Source organism: Pipistrellus hanaki (assembly GCF_964339955.1).
Source record: "Pipistrellus hanaki genome assembly, chromosome: 4".
NCBI lineage: Eukaryota > Metazoa > Chordata > Mammalia > Chiroptera > Vespertilionidae > Pipistrellus > Pipistrellus hanaki.
The window spans coordinates 83,008,187-83,021,215 of NC_140506.1; the positions used below are offsets into that span (position 1 = coordinate 83,008,187).

The window sequence follows — 13,029 nt, forward strand, 5'->3', positions numbered from 1 at the left end:
TCAACCACTGAGCCACGCTGGCCAGCCCCAATTGGATATTTATTACATCATTCGTGGGCTATACAAAATTATCAACTTAAAAATTACCCTGCTATATTTGATCAAACATTTAATTAACTCCCTCTTAATGCCTTGGCAGGGCCAGACCAAATAATTTCCCAAACGTTCCCCACCCCATCTATCCAGAAAACAAGTCCGATGCACCATTAAGCCCTGGCCTGGGCATAAGATTTAGACCTTGCTAACCAGAGCCACAGTGGTAGGGTCCGGGATGACCACATGGCCAACAAGACTGTTGTGAATCAGCCTAGGACTTATGCCGGGCCATTGGGAAAGAGGTCCACTCTTTGCTTGGGTGTTATTACATTGTAGGATGTGATCCAAGAGCTGCTGGTAGTCATCTTGCCTCCACAGAGGAGAGGCTGCCTGAATATGAAGCCAACGGAGAAAAAAGTAGAGCTGTAAGCTGGGAAGAAAGGTTGTCCTGATGATTCTCTAAGCACCTGAGTCTATCTGGTTCAGTGTCCATTATAAGACACTTCATTTATTTATTTATTCACTCATTCATTCATTCTCACCCAAGGATATGTTTTTACTTTAGAGAGAGAGGAAGGGAAGGAAAAAAAAATTGATCAGTTGCCACCTGTACACACTCCAACCTAGGATCGAACCCACCACCTTTTGGTATATGGGATGACGCTGCAACCAAGTAAGCCACCTAGCCAGGGTCATCATAAAACACTTTAAATCCCCGCAGTCCTGAAATAAGCCTCTGCCACATGCTACTGTAAAGTCCTGGTTAACACAACCATTACTCCAATAAAACACTTTTTGTCAGTTCATTCAATTCATTTCAACAGACATCAACAGTACAGCCCTTTGCTAAGTGACAGAAGACACACTAAACTGTCATCAAAGAAATGTCTCCTGAATGTTGAATCCTGAATTTCTGGCCTGGCTCTGCTGCCACTAGAGCCTTCACTCTTATGGGTAGCTTTTTGTTGTTAATCCTCACCCAAGGATTTTTTCCCATTGCTTTTTAGAGAGAATGGAAAGGAAGGGGGAAAGGGGGGAGGGGAAGGTGGGAGAGAGGTAGGAAGGGGGGAAGTGGGGAGGGGAAGGAGAGGGAGGTAGGGGAGGGAGAAAGACACACATCAATTGGTTGCCCCTGCATAAAGCCCTACTTGACTGGGGATTGAACCTGCAACTCAAGTATGTGCCCTTGACCAGGAATATTGAACCCACAACCTTTCAGTGCGTGGGGTGGATGCTATAACCACGCAGACAGGATTGCACAGGCCTGGGTTGCGAGCTTGATCCCCAGTTGGGGCGTGCAGGAGGAAGCAGATCAACGGTTCTCTCTCATCATTGATGTTTCTATCTCTCTCTCCCCCTCTCCTTTCCTCTCTGAAATAAATAAAAGTATTTTTTTAAATTATGCTATACGCAAGATGATGGATTGATGATAGATTATGAAATTCATAAAAGTGAATAATATGGAGACCACTTAGCAACATGTTCAAGTTTTATCCAGAAATGCTATGGGTAAAAATAAAGTGCAAATTTATGCGATAAAAATAAAATTACTTCAACCTATATAGGTGTTTTGTAACCTTTTTTTAATTATTACTTTCTCCCTTAGGGTCCTTTTTAGACTTTTTTTCTTATCACCCCCTCAGTGAAATTTTAGTGCCACACAGCAGGCGGCTGGGAGCCCCGCCTCGCCTGTCCCTCCCTCACCCAGCACCATCCCTTCGGTTCAGCCCACGGGCCCTGGGCCGGGCTGAGGTGCAAGACGTTGCTGTGAAGGCTCGCACGGGGGTGGCCTCAGCAGGCCTGCGGCTGGCGTGCCTCTGGTGCATCCACCCTGGTGGGGCTGCCGCTGGAGTGTGTCCCCACGTCCTGCCCAGGGGGAAGCCAGGCTAGGCCTTGGGCGGGAGGGTGTGTTGGCCACCCTGAAAGGTGGACTAGCATGCGGCTGGGCCCTTGTCCAGAGAGCCCCTGGGTTCTGGGGTGTCGGACAGGAGGTAACGGTGGCCTCACCGTAGACAGTGTTTGGGACTTGGCTGCTCTCAGGATCCTGTGCCTGGAAATAGACTGCAGTGGCCCAGGAAGAGAACATCGGTGCCAGCTGTTCTCTGGCAGGGACCAGGGCCCACGGCCCCAGGTTGGAAGGAGACCAAAGGGGTAGCTTCCCGGGAGGGATACTAGAGCTTCCTCTGACCCAGCTCTTCCCCTGTGCTGTTCCCTCTTCCCACCAGTCTCTGTCACCAAAGTCGCTGCCCCAGCTATGGATACCTGCTTCTTCCAGAGAAATAAAATTAGTTTCTATTTTATGTTAAAAAAAAAAAAATTTAGTGCCACAGACATATTTTACATCTGTTTATACACTGCTTGCATATCTGTGATTTATACAAAACAACAAAATGTGCACACCCCTCAGGGGCGCGATCACCTGTGGAGGATGCAGAGCATGCGTATGGACAAGATGCTGGCAGGCAGGAGGGAAGGTGCTTTATCTGGAATTATGTCCACATTGCCAGAATTCATGGAAGCCCATAAAGTCTTACATTTTAGTTGCATATTTTAAGAGCTCTGAGGACTTGATTTCTATCGGTTACCCAGGCACAGTCATGCAACAGGAAGCAGGAGAGTGATGTCAATAGGGTCAATGTCAATGTCAAATGTCTATTGCCACTTGGCTCGCAAAGGAAATGGTCAAATATCTGCTGGTGGTGGAGCTCTTACTTCTCACTAACTGCCAAATCAACCCATTGCCTTCAACAAGGACAAAAGAAAGTGTGCTACCATCACTTTTTCTGCTTTGAATGAAAACCACTAATATTCCTTTTTCCGTTCACTCGATTTTCAACTTCTTTTTTTTCCCTATTTTTTTTAATCCTCACCCAAGGATATTTCTCCATTGATTTTTATTTTTTTAAATATATTTTTATTGATTTCAGAGAGGAAGGAAGAGGGAGAGAGAGATAGAAACATCAATGATGGGAGAGAATCATTGATTGGCTGCGTCCTGCACACCCCCCACTGGGGATTGAGCCCTTGACCGGAATCAAACCTGGGACCCTTCACTCCGTAGGCCGACACTCTATCTGCTGAGCCAAACCAGCCAGGGCAGTGGTCGACTCCATTGATATTTAGAGAGTGGAAGGGAGGGAAGAGTGGGGAAGGAGAAGGAGGAAAAAGGGAGAGAGAAAGAGAAAAAGAGAGAGAGGGGGATTGATTGGCTGCCCCCCCACACACTTGTCCTGACCCAGGCTGGGACTGAGCCTGCAACTGAGATAGGTACATGCACTTGACCTGGAATAAAAACCTCAATCCTGCAGTTCACACTCTAACAACTGAACAACCCAGCCAGGGCTCACTTATTCTTTATTCCAAATACAAGCCACTGATGGAGATGACCCAGTCAAAGCCAAAGAGGAAACATGACCTTCGACATTCCAGAAAATAAGAAGCTGCCAAAATGTGCATAAACATGCGGCAAGATCAGCAGCAAATTCCCACTAATCCCAAACTCTAGTGTATCAAGCCCTTACAGCTTGTCTGTTCCACAAATTACCTGACTTCCCTGGGTCTGGCTTTCCCCATCCTTGAACTGGGGGTTTCAGTGTGTTTCTAACTTAAGAATTCTTTACAGAATAATTATTGTTTGAAAAGAGCATCAAGAACTTCAAAGATTAAGTCTTACAAAAAACAATGCCTGAGAACCTTGCCTTTCTGACCCTACAAGTTTACTTTCCCAATAACAGCAAAAGTATTATCTGAAAATCAGAATTCCTTAGCTAGCAGAAGCTGGTAATCAAGTATTCTTCCCCACTATTTTTAATGAAAATAAATAAATAAATAAATAAATAAAGGCCACTATCACCCTAACAATTTGCTTATTTCCACATACATATATGAATCCAAAAACAGTTTTCTGTGCATGTATTGATGTGCATCAAGGTATATATTTTAAAAGGTGTCATTCTGCACTATTTTTTTTAGAAGACATTAATGTTAATGATGTGTAAAAGTCCATTTTTTTCCTTTTAACGTCTCTGAGGTTTTTCATCATGAGATCATACCACATACATTTATCCACTCCCCTATTAATGGTCATCTTGTTTCTGCCTCATGATACCCATTTATATTATGTATGCATTTCCTAGAGCCATTCCACTTCCTGGTTATTTGCACTTAATGTATTTGGCCTTGAACCTATTTGACCTCAAACTTCACTCAAACATTTCCAACTCAAAATACAGCAGATTCTAATTGCCCATTTATAGGATATACAAGAGACTGAGAAACATAGCAAACCACACCAAAAGGATGTAATCAGCAAAATCCTGCAAAGAAACCTTACAGGATAAAATGCTTCCTTCAACAAAAACTGTAAGAGGTGAAAAAGAAAAGAGAGAGATGAAAGGGGAATCCGTAGTTAAAAAAGAAAAGAAAAGAAAAGAAAAAGACTGTGCTTCAAAGGATACCATCATAAAAGGAATAAACAACCCATAAAAGGAGAAAAAAATGTTTATAAACAACATATCTGATAAAGGACCTATAACCAAATTATATAGAATTCTTATACCTCAACAGAAAGGAAAACAACCTCTTAAAAAATGGACAAAGAGCCGAAACCTGTTTGACTCAGGGGATAGAGCATCAGCCTGTGGACTGAAGGATCCCAGGTTCAATTCCGGTCAGGGGCATGTACCTTGGTTGCAGGCACATCCCCAGTAGGGGGTGTGCAGGAGGCAGCTGATCGATGATTCTCTCTCATGGATGTTTCTAACTCTCTATCCCTCTCCCTTCCTCTCTGTAAAAAATCAAATTTTATACATATATATATATATATATATATATATATAATTTATTTTTTTTAATGGACAAAGACTCTCAACAGACATTTCTCCAAAGAAGATATACAAGTGACCAATAAGCACATGAAACAGTGTTCAACACCATTAGTCATTAGGGAAATGCAAATCAAAACCACAAAGAGACACCACTTGACAGCCACTAGAAGGGTAGACTGCAGAAACCAGAACCTTCATGCAGTGCTGGTGGGAACGGAGAACGGTGCAGCCACATTGGAAAAGTCTGACAGTTCCTCAAATGGACCCAGTAGTTCCACTCTTAGGTGTACACCCAAGGAAAATAAAAACATATTCCCACCCAAAACCTTGTATGTGAGTGTTCACTGCAGTATTATTCATAATGGCCAGAGTGCAAACAAGTCAAATGTCCATCTACTAATAAAGGAAGAAGCAAAATGTGGCATATCCAAGGCCTGGGTGCAAGAGCAGCACCCACAGAGTGGGGAGCAGGCGATGGTTTTGCTGGGGGATCTGGAGAAAGAGCTCAATGAACCGCAGCATGAAATGGCAGCCTGCAGACACAGACACTGGCACCCAGCGTGGTGGCTCAATGGTCGAGTGTTGACCTATGAACCAGGAGGTCACGGTTCAATTCTCCAGTTTGATTCCCCATCAGGGCACATGCCTGGGATGCCGGCTCGATCCCCAGTAGGGGGTGTGCAGGAGGCAGCCAATCAATGATTCTCTCTCATCACTGATGTTTCAGTCTCTCGCTCCCTCTCCCTTACTCTGTGAAATCAATAAACATATATTTAATTTAAAAGAGAGACAGTGGCTCCAGAGGAGCAGGCACCCTGGGCCTTCCATCCCTGGAGGAGCCCCTACTCACATGGGAGCCTACCTACCCTATTGGAGAGACAGACAGACTGACCAGGACTGAGGAAGGAGAGTGGTGCGAAGAAAATAGTCCTGAGATAGTAATCCTGAGCGACATAGGAGGATATTTTATGGAGACACCTGGGAGGTGTCACACCAGGATGCCCAACATGGAGAAGCTGGTGAGCATAAGGCTCCGATTGAAGGGCCCTGGGGAAACCCCATACAACACGAATGTGATGAATGTGGGAAGAGCTTCGCTCAGAGATCAGGACTCATTCAACATCAAAGAATTCACACTGGAGAAAGACCCTATGAAGGTAATGAGTGTGGGAAGGCCTTCAGTCAGAGTGCCAGCCTCATCCAGCACCAGAGAACCCACAGGGGAGAGAAGCCAGTTGGTGCTCCTCACTCCTTTCGTGTGGAGCACCGGGAAAGCCCTCCGGGGAGCGGCCTCCCCAGTGCAGTAAGTGGAAAAGCTTTCATCCACACCATCACCTCATCTGCCATCAGGAGATTCACAGCGTGGTCAAGCTAATCCAATCCTTGCTATGTGCAAGCTTTCCAGTTTGTTGGCCAAATCCTGTGCAGCAGGTGAAGACTGGGAAATGCTTTTCTCCCGGTCTCTGCTCAAGGCCTTTTGGAACAATTACTGACCTGTGGTGTGAACACATCCTAAGAGGAAACTTAACAGGTTTTTTAAGCTACTGCTTTCCCTCTGTTTTTTTTTGTTTTTTTTTTTTCTTTTCTTTTTTAACATATTTTATTGGGAGAGGGATAGAGAGTTAGAAACATTGATGAGAGAGTAACACCGATCAGCTGCCTCCTGCACACTCCCCACTGGGGCATCTCCTTTTGGTTTACCTCTTCCTGGTCACTACTAGTCCATCCTCTTATTTATTCTCTTTCAGGTGGCTCTAAACCTTCCTAACAATGTAATAAATTGTGCCACTATCGCCAACAGGCTTTGAAAGCTCTGTGCATATCTGGATTTAAGCCCTGAAGTCCAAAAAGAGCTCTGCTGCTGTTCTAGGTGACCCGCGCTGGCATGGCACATCCTCTCCGCCTTACTGCTTCCCTCTGACACCTACACAACACTCCTTTTCAAATGCTGGGTGTGTACACTTTGGCACGTTATTCACCTTCCCGTGATCCAGTTTTATCATTTGTAAACGATGGATTACAGTATAACTACCACATAATGTTTTTGAAAGGATTTAAAAATGTAATCCAGATGAAGCTTAGTGCATGACAGACTAAGCACTCAATAAATATTCACTATTTGTATTACAACTGTTGACCCCAAGAAGGAACATACCTGCAGAAAAGAACTTCCTAGCAATTAATTGGGTCCAAATTGTTCACCAGAGTCTAGTAGCCATTGCTGATAGAGGCCATACATGTGTCTTGCATCTCAGGGAAAAGCCACAGACTGAGGGGCCAGCCTCCTGCACTGTGTTTCTGCCAGCAGAGTTGGACTTATAAAGGAGTTCCCGGGATGGTACGTTGGCCAATGGGCCGGAGACCTGCCCCATGCAATTAGAGCTGCACAATTAGAGCCTCATTTGCACCTTTACTGACCAATCAGTAGATCCGTAGCAACCAACCAGAATGTGCAATTCCAACTTACTGGACAGTACTATTTGAACCAATTAAACTGCAAATTTGGATTCCTCATTTGCATAAAAATGGACCAATCAGTGACCATTGTGGGCATTTTATATAAGGGGCCTCCCCTTTGTCTCGGTGGAATGCACTTTCAGTTTCTGCCCATGGCTGCACTTCTCTGGTTTGCAGATTATTCACCTGAATAGTCTCTCCTTTCAATGCACACACAAAAAAAGTGTCATATCCATATAATGGAATATTATTCAGCCATAAAAAGAAATGAAGTACAGATAATACGCTACATTTTGAGCCTTGAAAGCATACTTCGTGCAAACAGCTGGACACAAAAGGCCACAGTATGATTAATTTATATGAAATATCCAGAATAGGAAATCCAGAGAGAGAGAAAAAAAATAGATTAGTGATTGCCTGGGGCTTAAGGGAGGGAGAATGAGGAATAGCTGCTAATGGGTACAGGGTTTCTTTGGGAGTAATGAAAATGTTCTAAAATTGATTATGATGATGTTTGCAGAACTCTGTATATATACTGAACACTAAAAAAATAACAAACTTAAGAATTAGAGAGAGACCTAAAAGACAAACCAATTTGCATTGTGTAAACTTTATTTTTAAAAATACACTATAAAGTAGAATTATAAAGCAAGTATGGAAATTTGAACATTGAATCTCTGATATTAATGAATTATTACTAATTTCTTATAGTTATAGAAATGAAATTGTGTTTTTAAAGAAGTGCCTGTATTTTTTTATATTTTTTAAAATATATTTTTTATTGATTTCAGACAAAGAAGAAGGGAGAGGGAGAGAGAAAAACAGAAACATCAATCATGAGAGAGAATCACTGATCAGCTGCCTCCTGCACACCCCTACTGGGGATCAAGCCCAAAACTTGGGCATGTGCCCTTGGCCGGAATCAACCTGGGACCCTTCAGTCTGCAGGCCGATGCTCTATATTAGGGGTGTCGAACTCAATCAGAGAAGGGGCCAAAATCTAAAATCCAGCCTAAATCGCGGGCCGAATGGTTTACTGAACAGTCATAAACTGACAGCGGAGTGCAGTGATGACAGCGCGGTGCGGGCCACATTGCAAGGCCTGGCGGGCTGGATTTGGCCCGCGGGCCTTGTGTTTGACACATGTGCCTATAGACTGAACCAAACCAGCTAAGATAGAGTACTTATATTTTAGAAATACATATTAAAATTTTTACTGGTGATACGATACAACTTCTAGGATTTGCTTCAAAATAAACTTTGGAGAGAGGTAGAAAGTAAATAGGTAAAGTGGTCATAAGTTGATAATTGCTCATTCAACTATTCTCCCCACTTCCCTGATGTTTGAAATTTTCTCTTAATAAAAAGAACAGAAGAAAGAAAATATTTCCATGTCATGTTATTTTGTTGTATATCAATCTCAACGGTGGGAAAACCCTATTTCAATTGTATTCTCAAGAAATGATTGATGGAAACCTGTATGTGTATTACTTACAATTTGAGGAAATAAAGAGTTTTGCTTTCAAAAAAAGAAACGATTGAAAAATACCTTGGACTTCCCCCGCCATCCTCAGCAACCACTCTTTCTGCCTCAATTACAATCTTTCCAAAAGAAGGCTTTCATTCTTAATGCTTTTTCCTTCAAAAACAAAAACAAAACAAAAAACACATTTATTGGTTTCCTTTTGTTTTGCCTTAGACCTAATTATTTTTAAGTACATTTTATAACTCATCTGTGATATTAAGTTGCTCCTTAAAAGATACATTGATTCATTTCCCCCTGGCTTGTCAATTTCACTTACTCCTCTGAGGAAGGCAGAACTGTGAGCCTTGGAGCCTCCTTGGTCACAATAACACAGAGATTTTTTTAGGGCCAAAGCAACCCTACCTGAGCCCCATGTCCTTATGGAAACAATAATAGCGCTAATTTCCTGACTACATACCAACAGGGGTCCTCAAACTTTTTAAAGTGGGGGCCAGATCACGGTCCCTCAGAGAGCTGGAGGGCCGGACTATATGAACTACTAATTCCTACTGTAACACCTCGGCTGCGCTCACTGCCCAAAAAACCTGGCGGGCCGGATCAGACTCCTCTGCGGGCCGCATGTGGCCCGCGGGCCGTAGTTTGAAGACCCCTGAAAGGAGGAGCAAAGTACCACTCACTTCGTCTGAGTAATGTTATCTGGTCACTGCAACAAGCCTAGAGACAGGAACCATTATTCATCCCCATTTTGCTAGGACTTGCAGAATGATCAAGCAACTTACTCTAAATCACACAGCTTTATGTGGCAGCACCAGGGTTTGAGCCCAGGCTGTTCAGTTCCAGGGCCTGCGCTTACACCAGACTAGATTACCTCCTGGGTGGAAACCAGCTCATCTGTGTTGTGGTATTACTCATGTCCAAGGACCAGAAAGTTTAATTAAAATTCATTCAATCTGGACACAGAAGATGGGCTGTCTCCCAGGGAAATCTCTCCCTCCCCCACTCCTTTCCCACCCCCCACCCCCCGCAGCTTCCTCCCCCCCCCTCCCCCCCCAGCTCGCTCATTAGGACCATCAATTTCACAAATCTTACTCTTGAATAACAAAAACAAAAGCACATTACTTGGAAAACATTCCACAGAGATCATTTAAAAGTTACAGATGAAAAGAGGGATTGCCTTAGCCTTGCCCACTCCTGACCTCCAGAAAATGCTTGGGTGAAGGGGCTAGGGCTAAGGGCTGGACTTTTCAGGAAAGAGAAAACAGAGTCCTCCTAAGTGAATCCAGATCCCAGTTAGGGTGAGCTGAGAGGCTTCCCCGAGCCACTCCCATCTCCACATGCAACACCCAGGAATGACTTAGCACCAAAACACCAACAGAGGAAACCACTGAGGATCCCTGGCCAAGTCTCAGGACTAAACTTCAGAAACACTGAGGACTACCTCCCGGGAAACTCCCTCCCCCTCGCAAGCTCCCCACCAAAACCAGCCTCCTCCCCTCGTGGGAGGGAGAGGGGTGGACTGGGCAGGGCAAGCAATGGTCCCCAGATGGGCTCAACATTGCACAAGGGAAGGCTTGCAGGACAGGACAAGGGAGATCTCAAATGATCTAAGAAAATGAAGGGGCTGGAGTACAAAAAAAAAAAAAAGAAGAAGAACCAAGGACCAAAGTGGGATACAAAGTAACTGGGAACAGCGGTGACTGTAACAGCAAAGACAGGGGGCAGAGGAATAAGAGGAGCCGGGAAAACAAAGAGGCTGGAGAATTCCTAGTCCTCTGCGGATCGGAGCTACGGGGACACGGGGTTCAGGGGTCAGCAAACTAAGTGTTCGGAGAGGACGCTCAGCCTGTGTGGAGACTGCAGTGACTGGACACCGAGGGCCTGAGGACGCGGATGACCGAGGAGCAGGGGGAGCCTGAATTGGAACCGGGACTCAGGAAGTCTACGAGTTAGTTGGGACTGAGACACAGGAGGTCTGAGAACCGGGGGGTCTGGTAACTGGGCAAGGGGTAGGGGGGCTGGGAAGGGCTGGCGGATTGGGGTACAGGTGTCGAAGGGCTGGTTCCCAGAGATGGACAGGAGGCAGGGGACTAGGAGTGCCTGGGCTCGGGACGCCCGAGAACTGCAGGTAATCAAGGCAAGAACTGGGCTGGTGACAGTGTCCTGGGAGCGCTGGGACGGGGGTCCGGGAGCGGGACGTGGGGACCAGGGGTCGGAGTGTGCAGCTGAGGCGGCGGAAGCCGGGGCGGGCGGGGCGGGTGACAGCGGCGGAGCCGCCACTCACCGCTCATGGTGCCGCTCCCCGGGCCGGTGGAAGCGCCTCGCCGCTACTGCCGCCGCGGAGCTCCGACAGGCCGGGCCACTGCGCGCCCCGCCCCGCCCGCCGGCCCGTCCTCCCGCCCCGCCCCGCCCCGGAACTGGAGTGTCGGCGCTGTGGCCCCGCCCCCCGACCCGGAACGTAAACACCGGCGCCGGCGCGGGGCCGGCAGACTGGAACCTCCTCGGAGACACGTGGTGGTCCATCCGTGCTGGGGTACAGCCGGGTGATCTGGACGCCTCCCTGCCCTCTGGGGCTCACACCTCTGCCGGAAAGCCAGACAGTAAACAAGGAAGGCCCGAGAGGGAACAAAGCCAGACAGCGCTATAAGCGGAGAAGGGGAAAGACTAATGGGCCAAAGCATGGGGACAGGGGAGACGGGCAGTCCCAGAGGGCCTCTCTAAGGAAACGACTTTATTTTTTAAAAAATATATTTTATTGCTTTTTTACAGTGAGGAAGAGAGAGAGAAAGTTAGAAACATCGATGTGAGAGAAACATCATCGAAAACTGCCTCCTACACACCCCCTACTGGGAATGTGCCTGCAACCAAGGTACATGCCTTTGATCAGAATCGAACCCAGGACCTTTCAGTCCTCAGGCTGAGGCTGTATTCACTGAGCCAAACCGGTTTCGGCTAAGGAGACGACTTTAGAGCTGAGACCTGCATGATTAAGGAGACAGCGGGGAAGATCTGCAGGAAAGGAACAAGTGCAAAAGGCCCTGCCTAGAGGGATTGGCTGGAGGGAGAGCGTGAGTGAGTAAGGGGTAGTCAGAGTCAAGAGTTGGGGGGGAAAAAATCAAAACTGGAGTATCAATACTCATATCTGACAAAATAGACTGAGATCTGGAAATAGCCCAAGTGCCCATCAGCAGATGCGTGGATAAAAAAGCTGTGGTACATTTATATCGTGGAATACTGTGCAGCAGTAAAAAAGAAGAGTCTCACCCTTTGAGACAGCATGGAAGGACCTGGAGAGTAGTATGCTAAGTGAGATAAGTCAGTCAGAGAAAGACAAGTATCACATGATCTCATTCCTATGGAATCTAATTAACAAAATAAGCTGATGAAGGGAGTGGATCCAAAGACATGGAAGCTGGGATCTCAGCGGGAAGGTGGGGCCGGGTGGGTTGGTGGAGGTAATCATCTAAAGACCTTCTATGCATGTATGCATAATCCATGGATGCATACAGTGGGGAGGTGTGGGCCTGGGGCGGAGGTTGCGGGTAGTGGGGATGATGGGGGGGGGGAGGGAAAGGGGGACTTATGTAATACTTTAAACAATAAAGTTTAAAAATAAAAGAGTTGGATGGAGGACCTTGCAAGCCATTGTAAGCTGTTTGAACTTTTCAACCTGACTCTTAAGTAGTATTTGCACAAGAAACATTCAAACCTGTAAAGAATTTTTATGAGTTTAGTTGAACCAAACTTTCAACAACTGCTGGGAAGCAGAATCTCTATGTATTGGGCTAATGCTCCAGAAAATCGCAGTTTTTCACTAATTTTTATAAATTACCATCAAAGGAGGAGAGTAAGTGGGTTACATGAAATCCTTTGGTGATAGATTAGGGATGTGGTAGAAAGCAAGGCAGGAAAACCTGGGATTGGGAAAAAAGTAAACTAATAGACACATGTTTCTTTTACATAGGTGGGCATAGGATAGTTAAGTCAACAATTAGGATAACAGTAACAGTGAAGGGGTTTGCACATTGATTGTGCCCTCAGGGGTCTGGAAAAAGGGAAGGTACAAGTTACTGGTGACATTCCAAAGGTATGTTATCTAGATGCAAAAAATTAAAAATGGAACTCCCATTCGACCCAGACTTTAACTTGGTGCTGGAAGACCAGGAATCAAAAGCCTAACATCAACTTTTGAAAAATCTAAATTCATTGAGGAGGTTATAACAGGTT

At 45.6% G+C, this 13,029-nt stretch overlaps 1 protein-coding gene across 3 annotated transcripts in view; it reads right to left on the bottom strand.

Annotated features, from left to right (window-relative positions):
* Positions 1 to 11,198, bottom strand: part of SNX29 (sorting nexin 29) — a gene marked incomplete at its 3' end in the record, with an annotated part of 419,909 nt that extends 408,711 nt beyond the window's left edge. For 2 of the 3 annotated variants that reach the window (XM_084881120.1, XM_084881122.1), the window contains exons 1-2: positions 11,087 to 11,198; positions 8,869 to 8,958 (exon numbers count right to left, since the gene is read on the bottom strand). In XM_084881120.1, the coding sequence (XP_084737246.1) occupies positions 8,869 to 8,887 (19 nt within the window). In that variant the 5' untranslated portion in view covers positions 8,888 to 8,958; positions 11,087 to 11,198. The remainder of the gene's footprint in view (positions 1 to 8,868; positions 8,959 to 11,086) is intronic. The other variant, XM_084881121.1, reaches the window with a different exon arrangement.
* Positions 11,199 to 13,029: the final 1,831 nt, after the last annotated feature.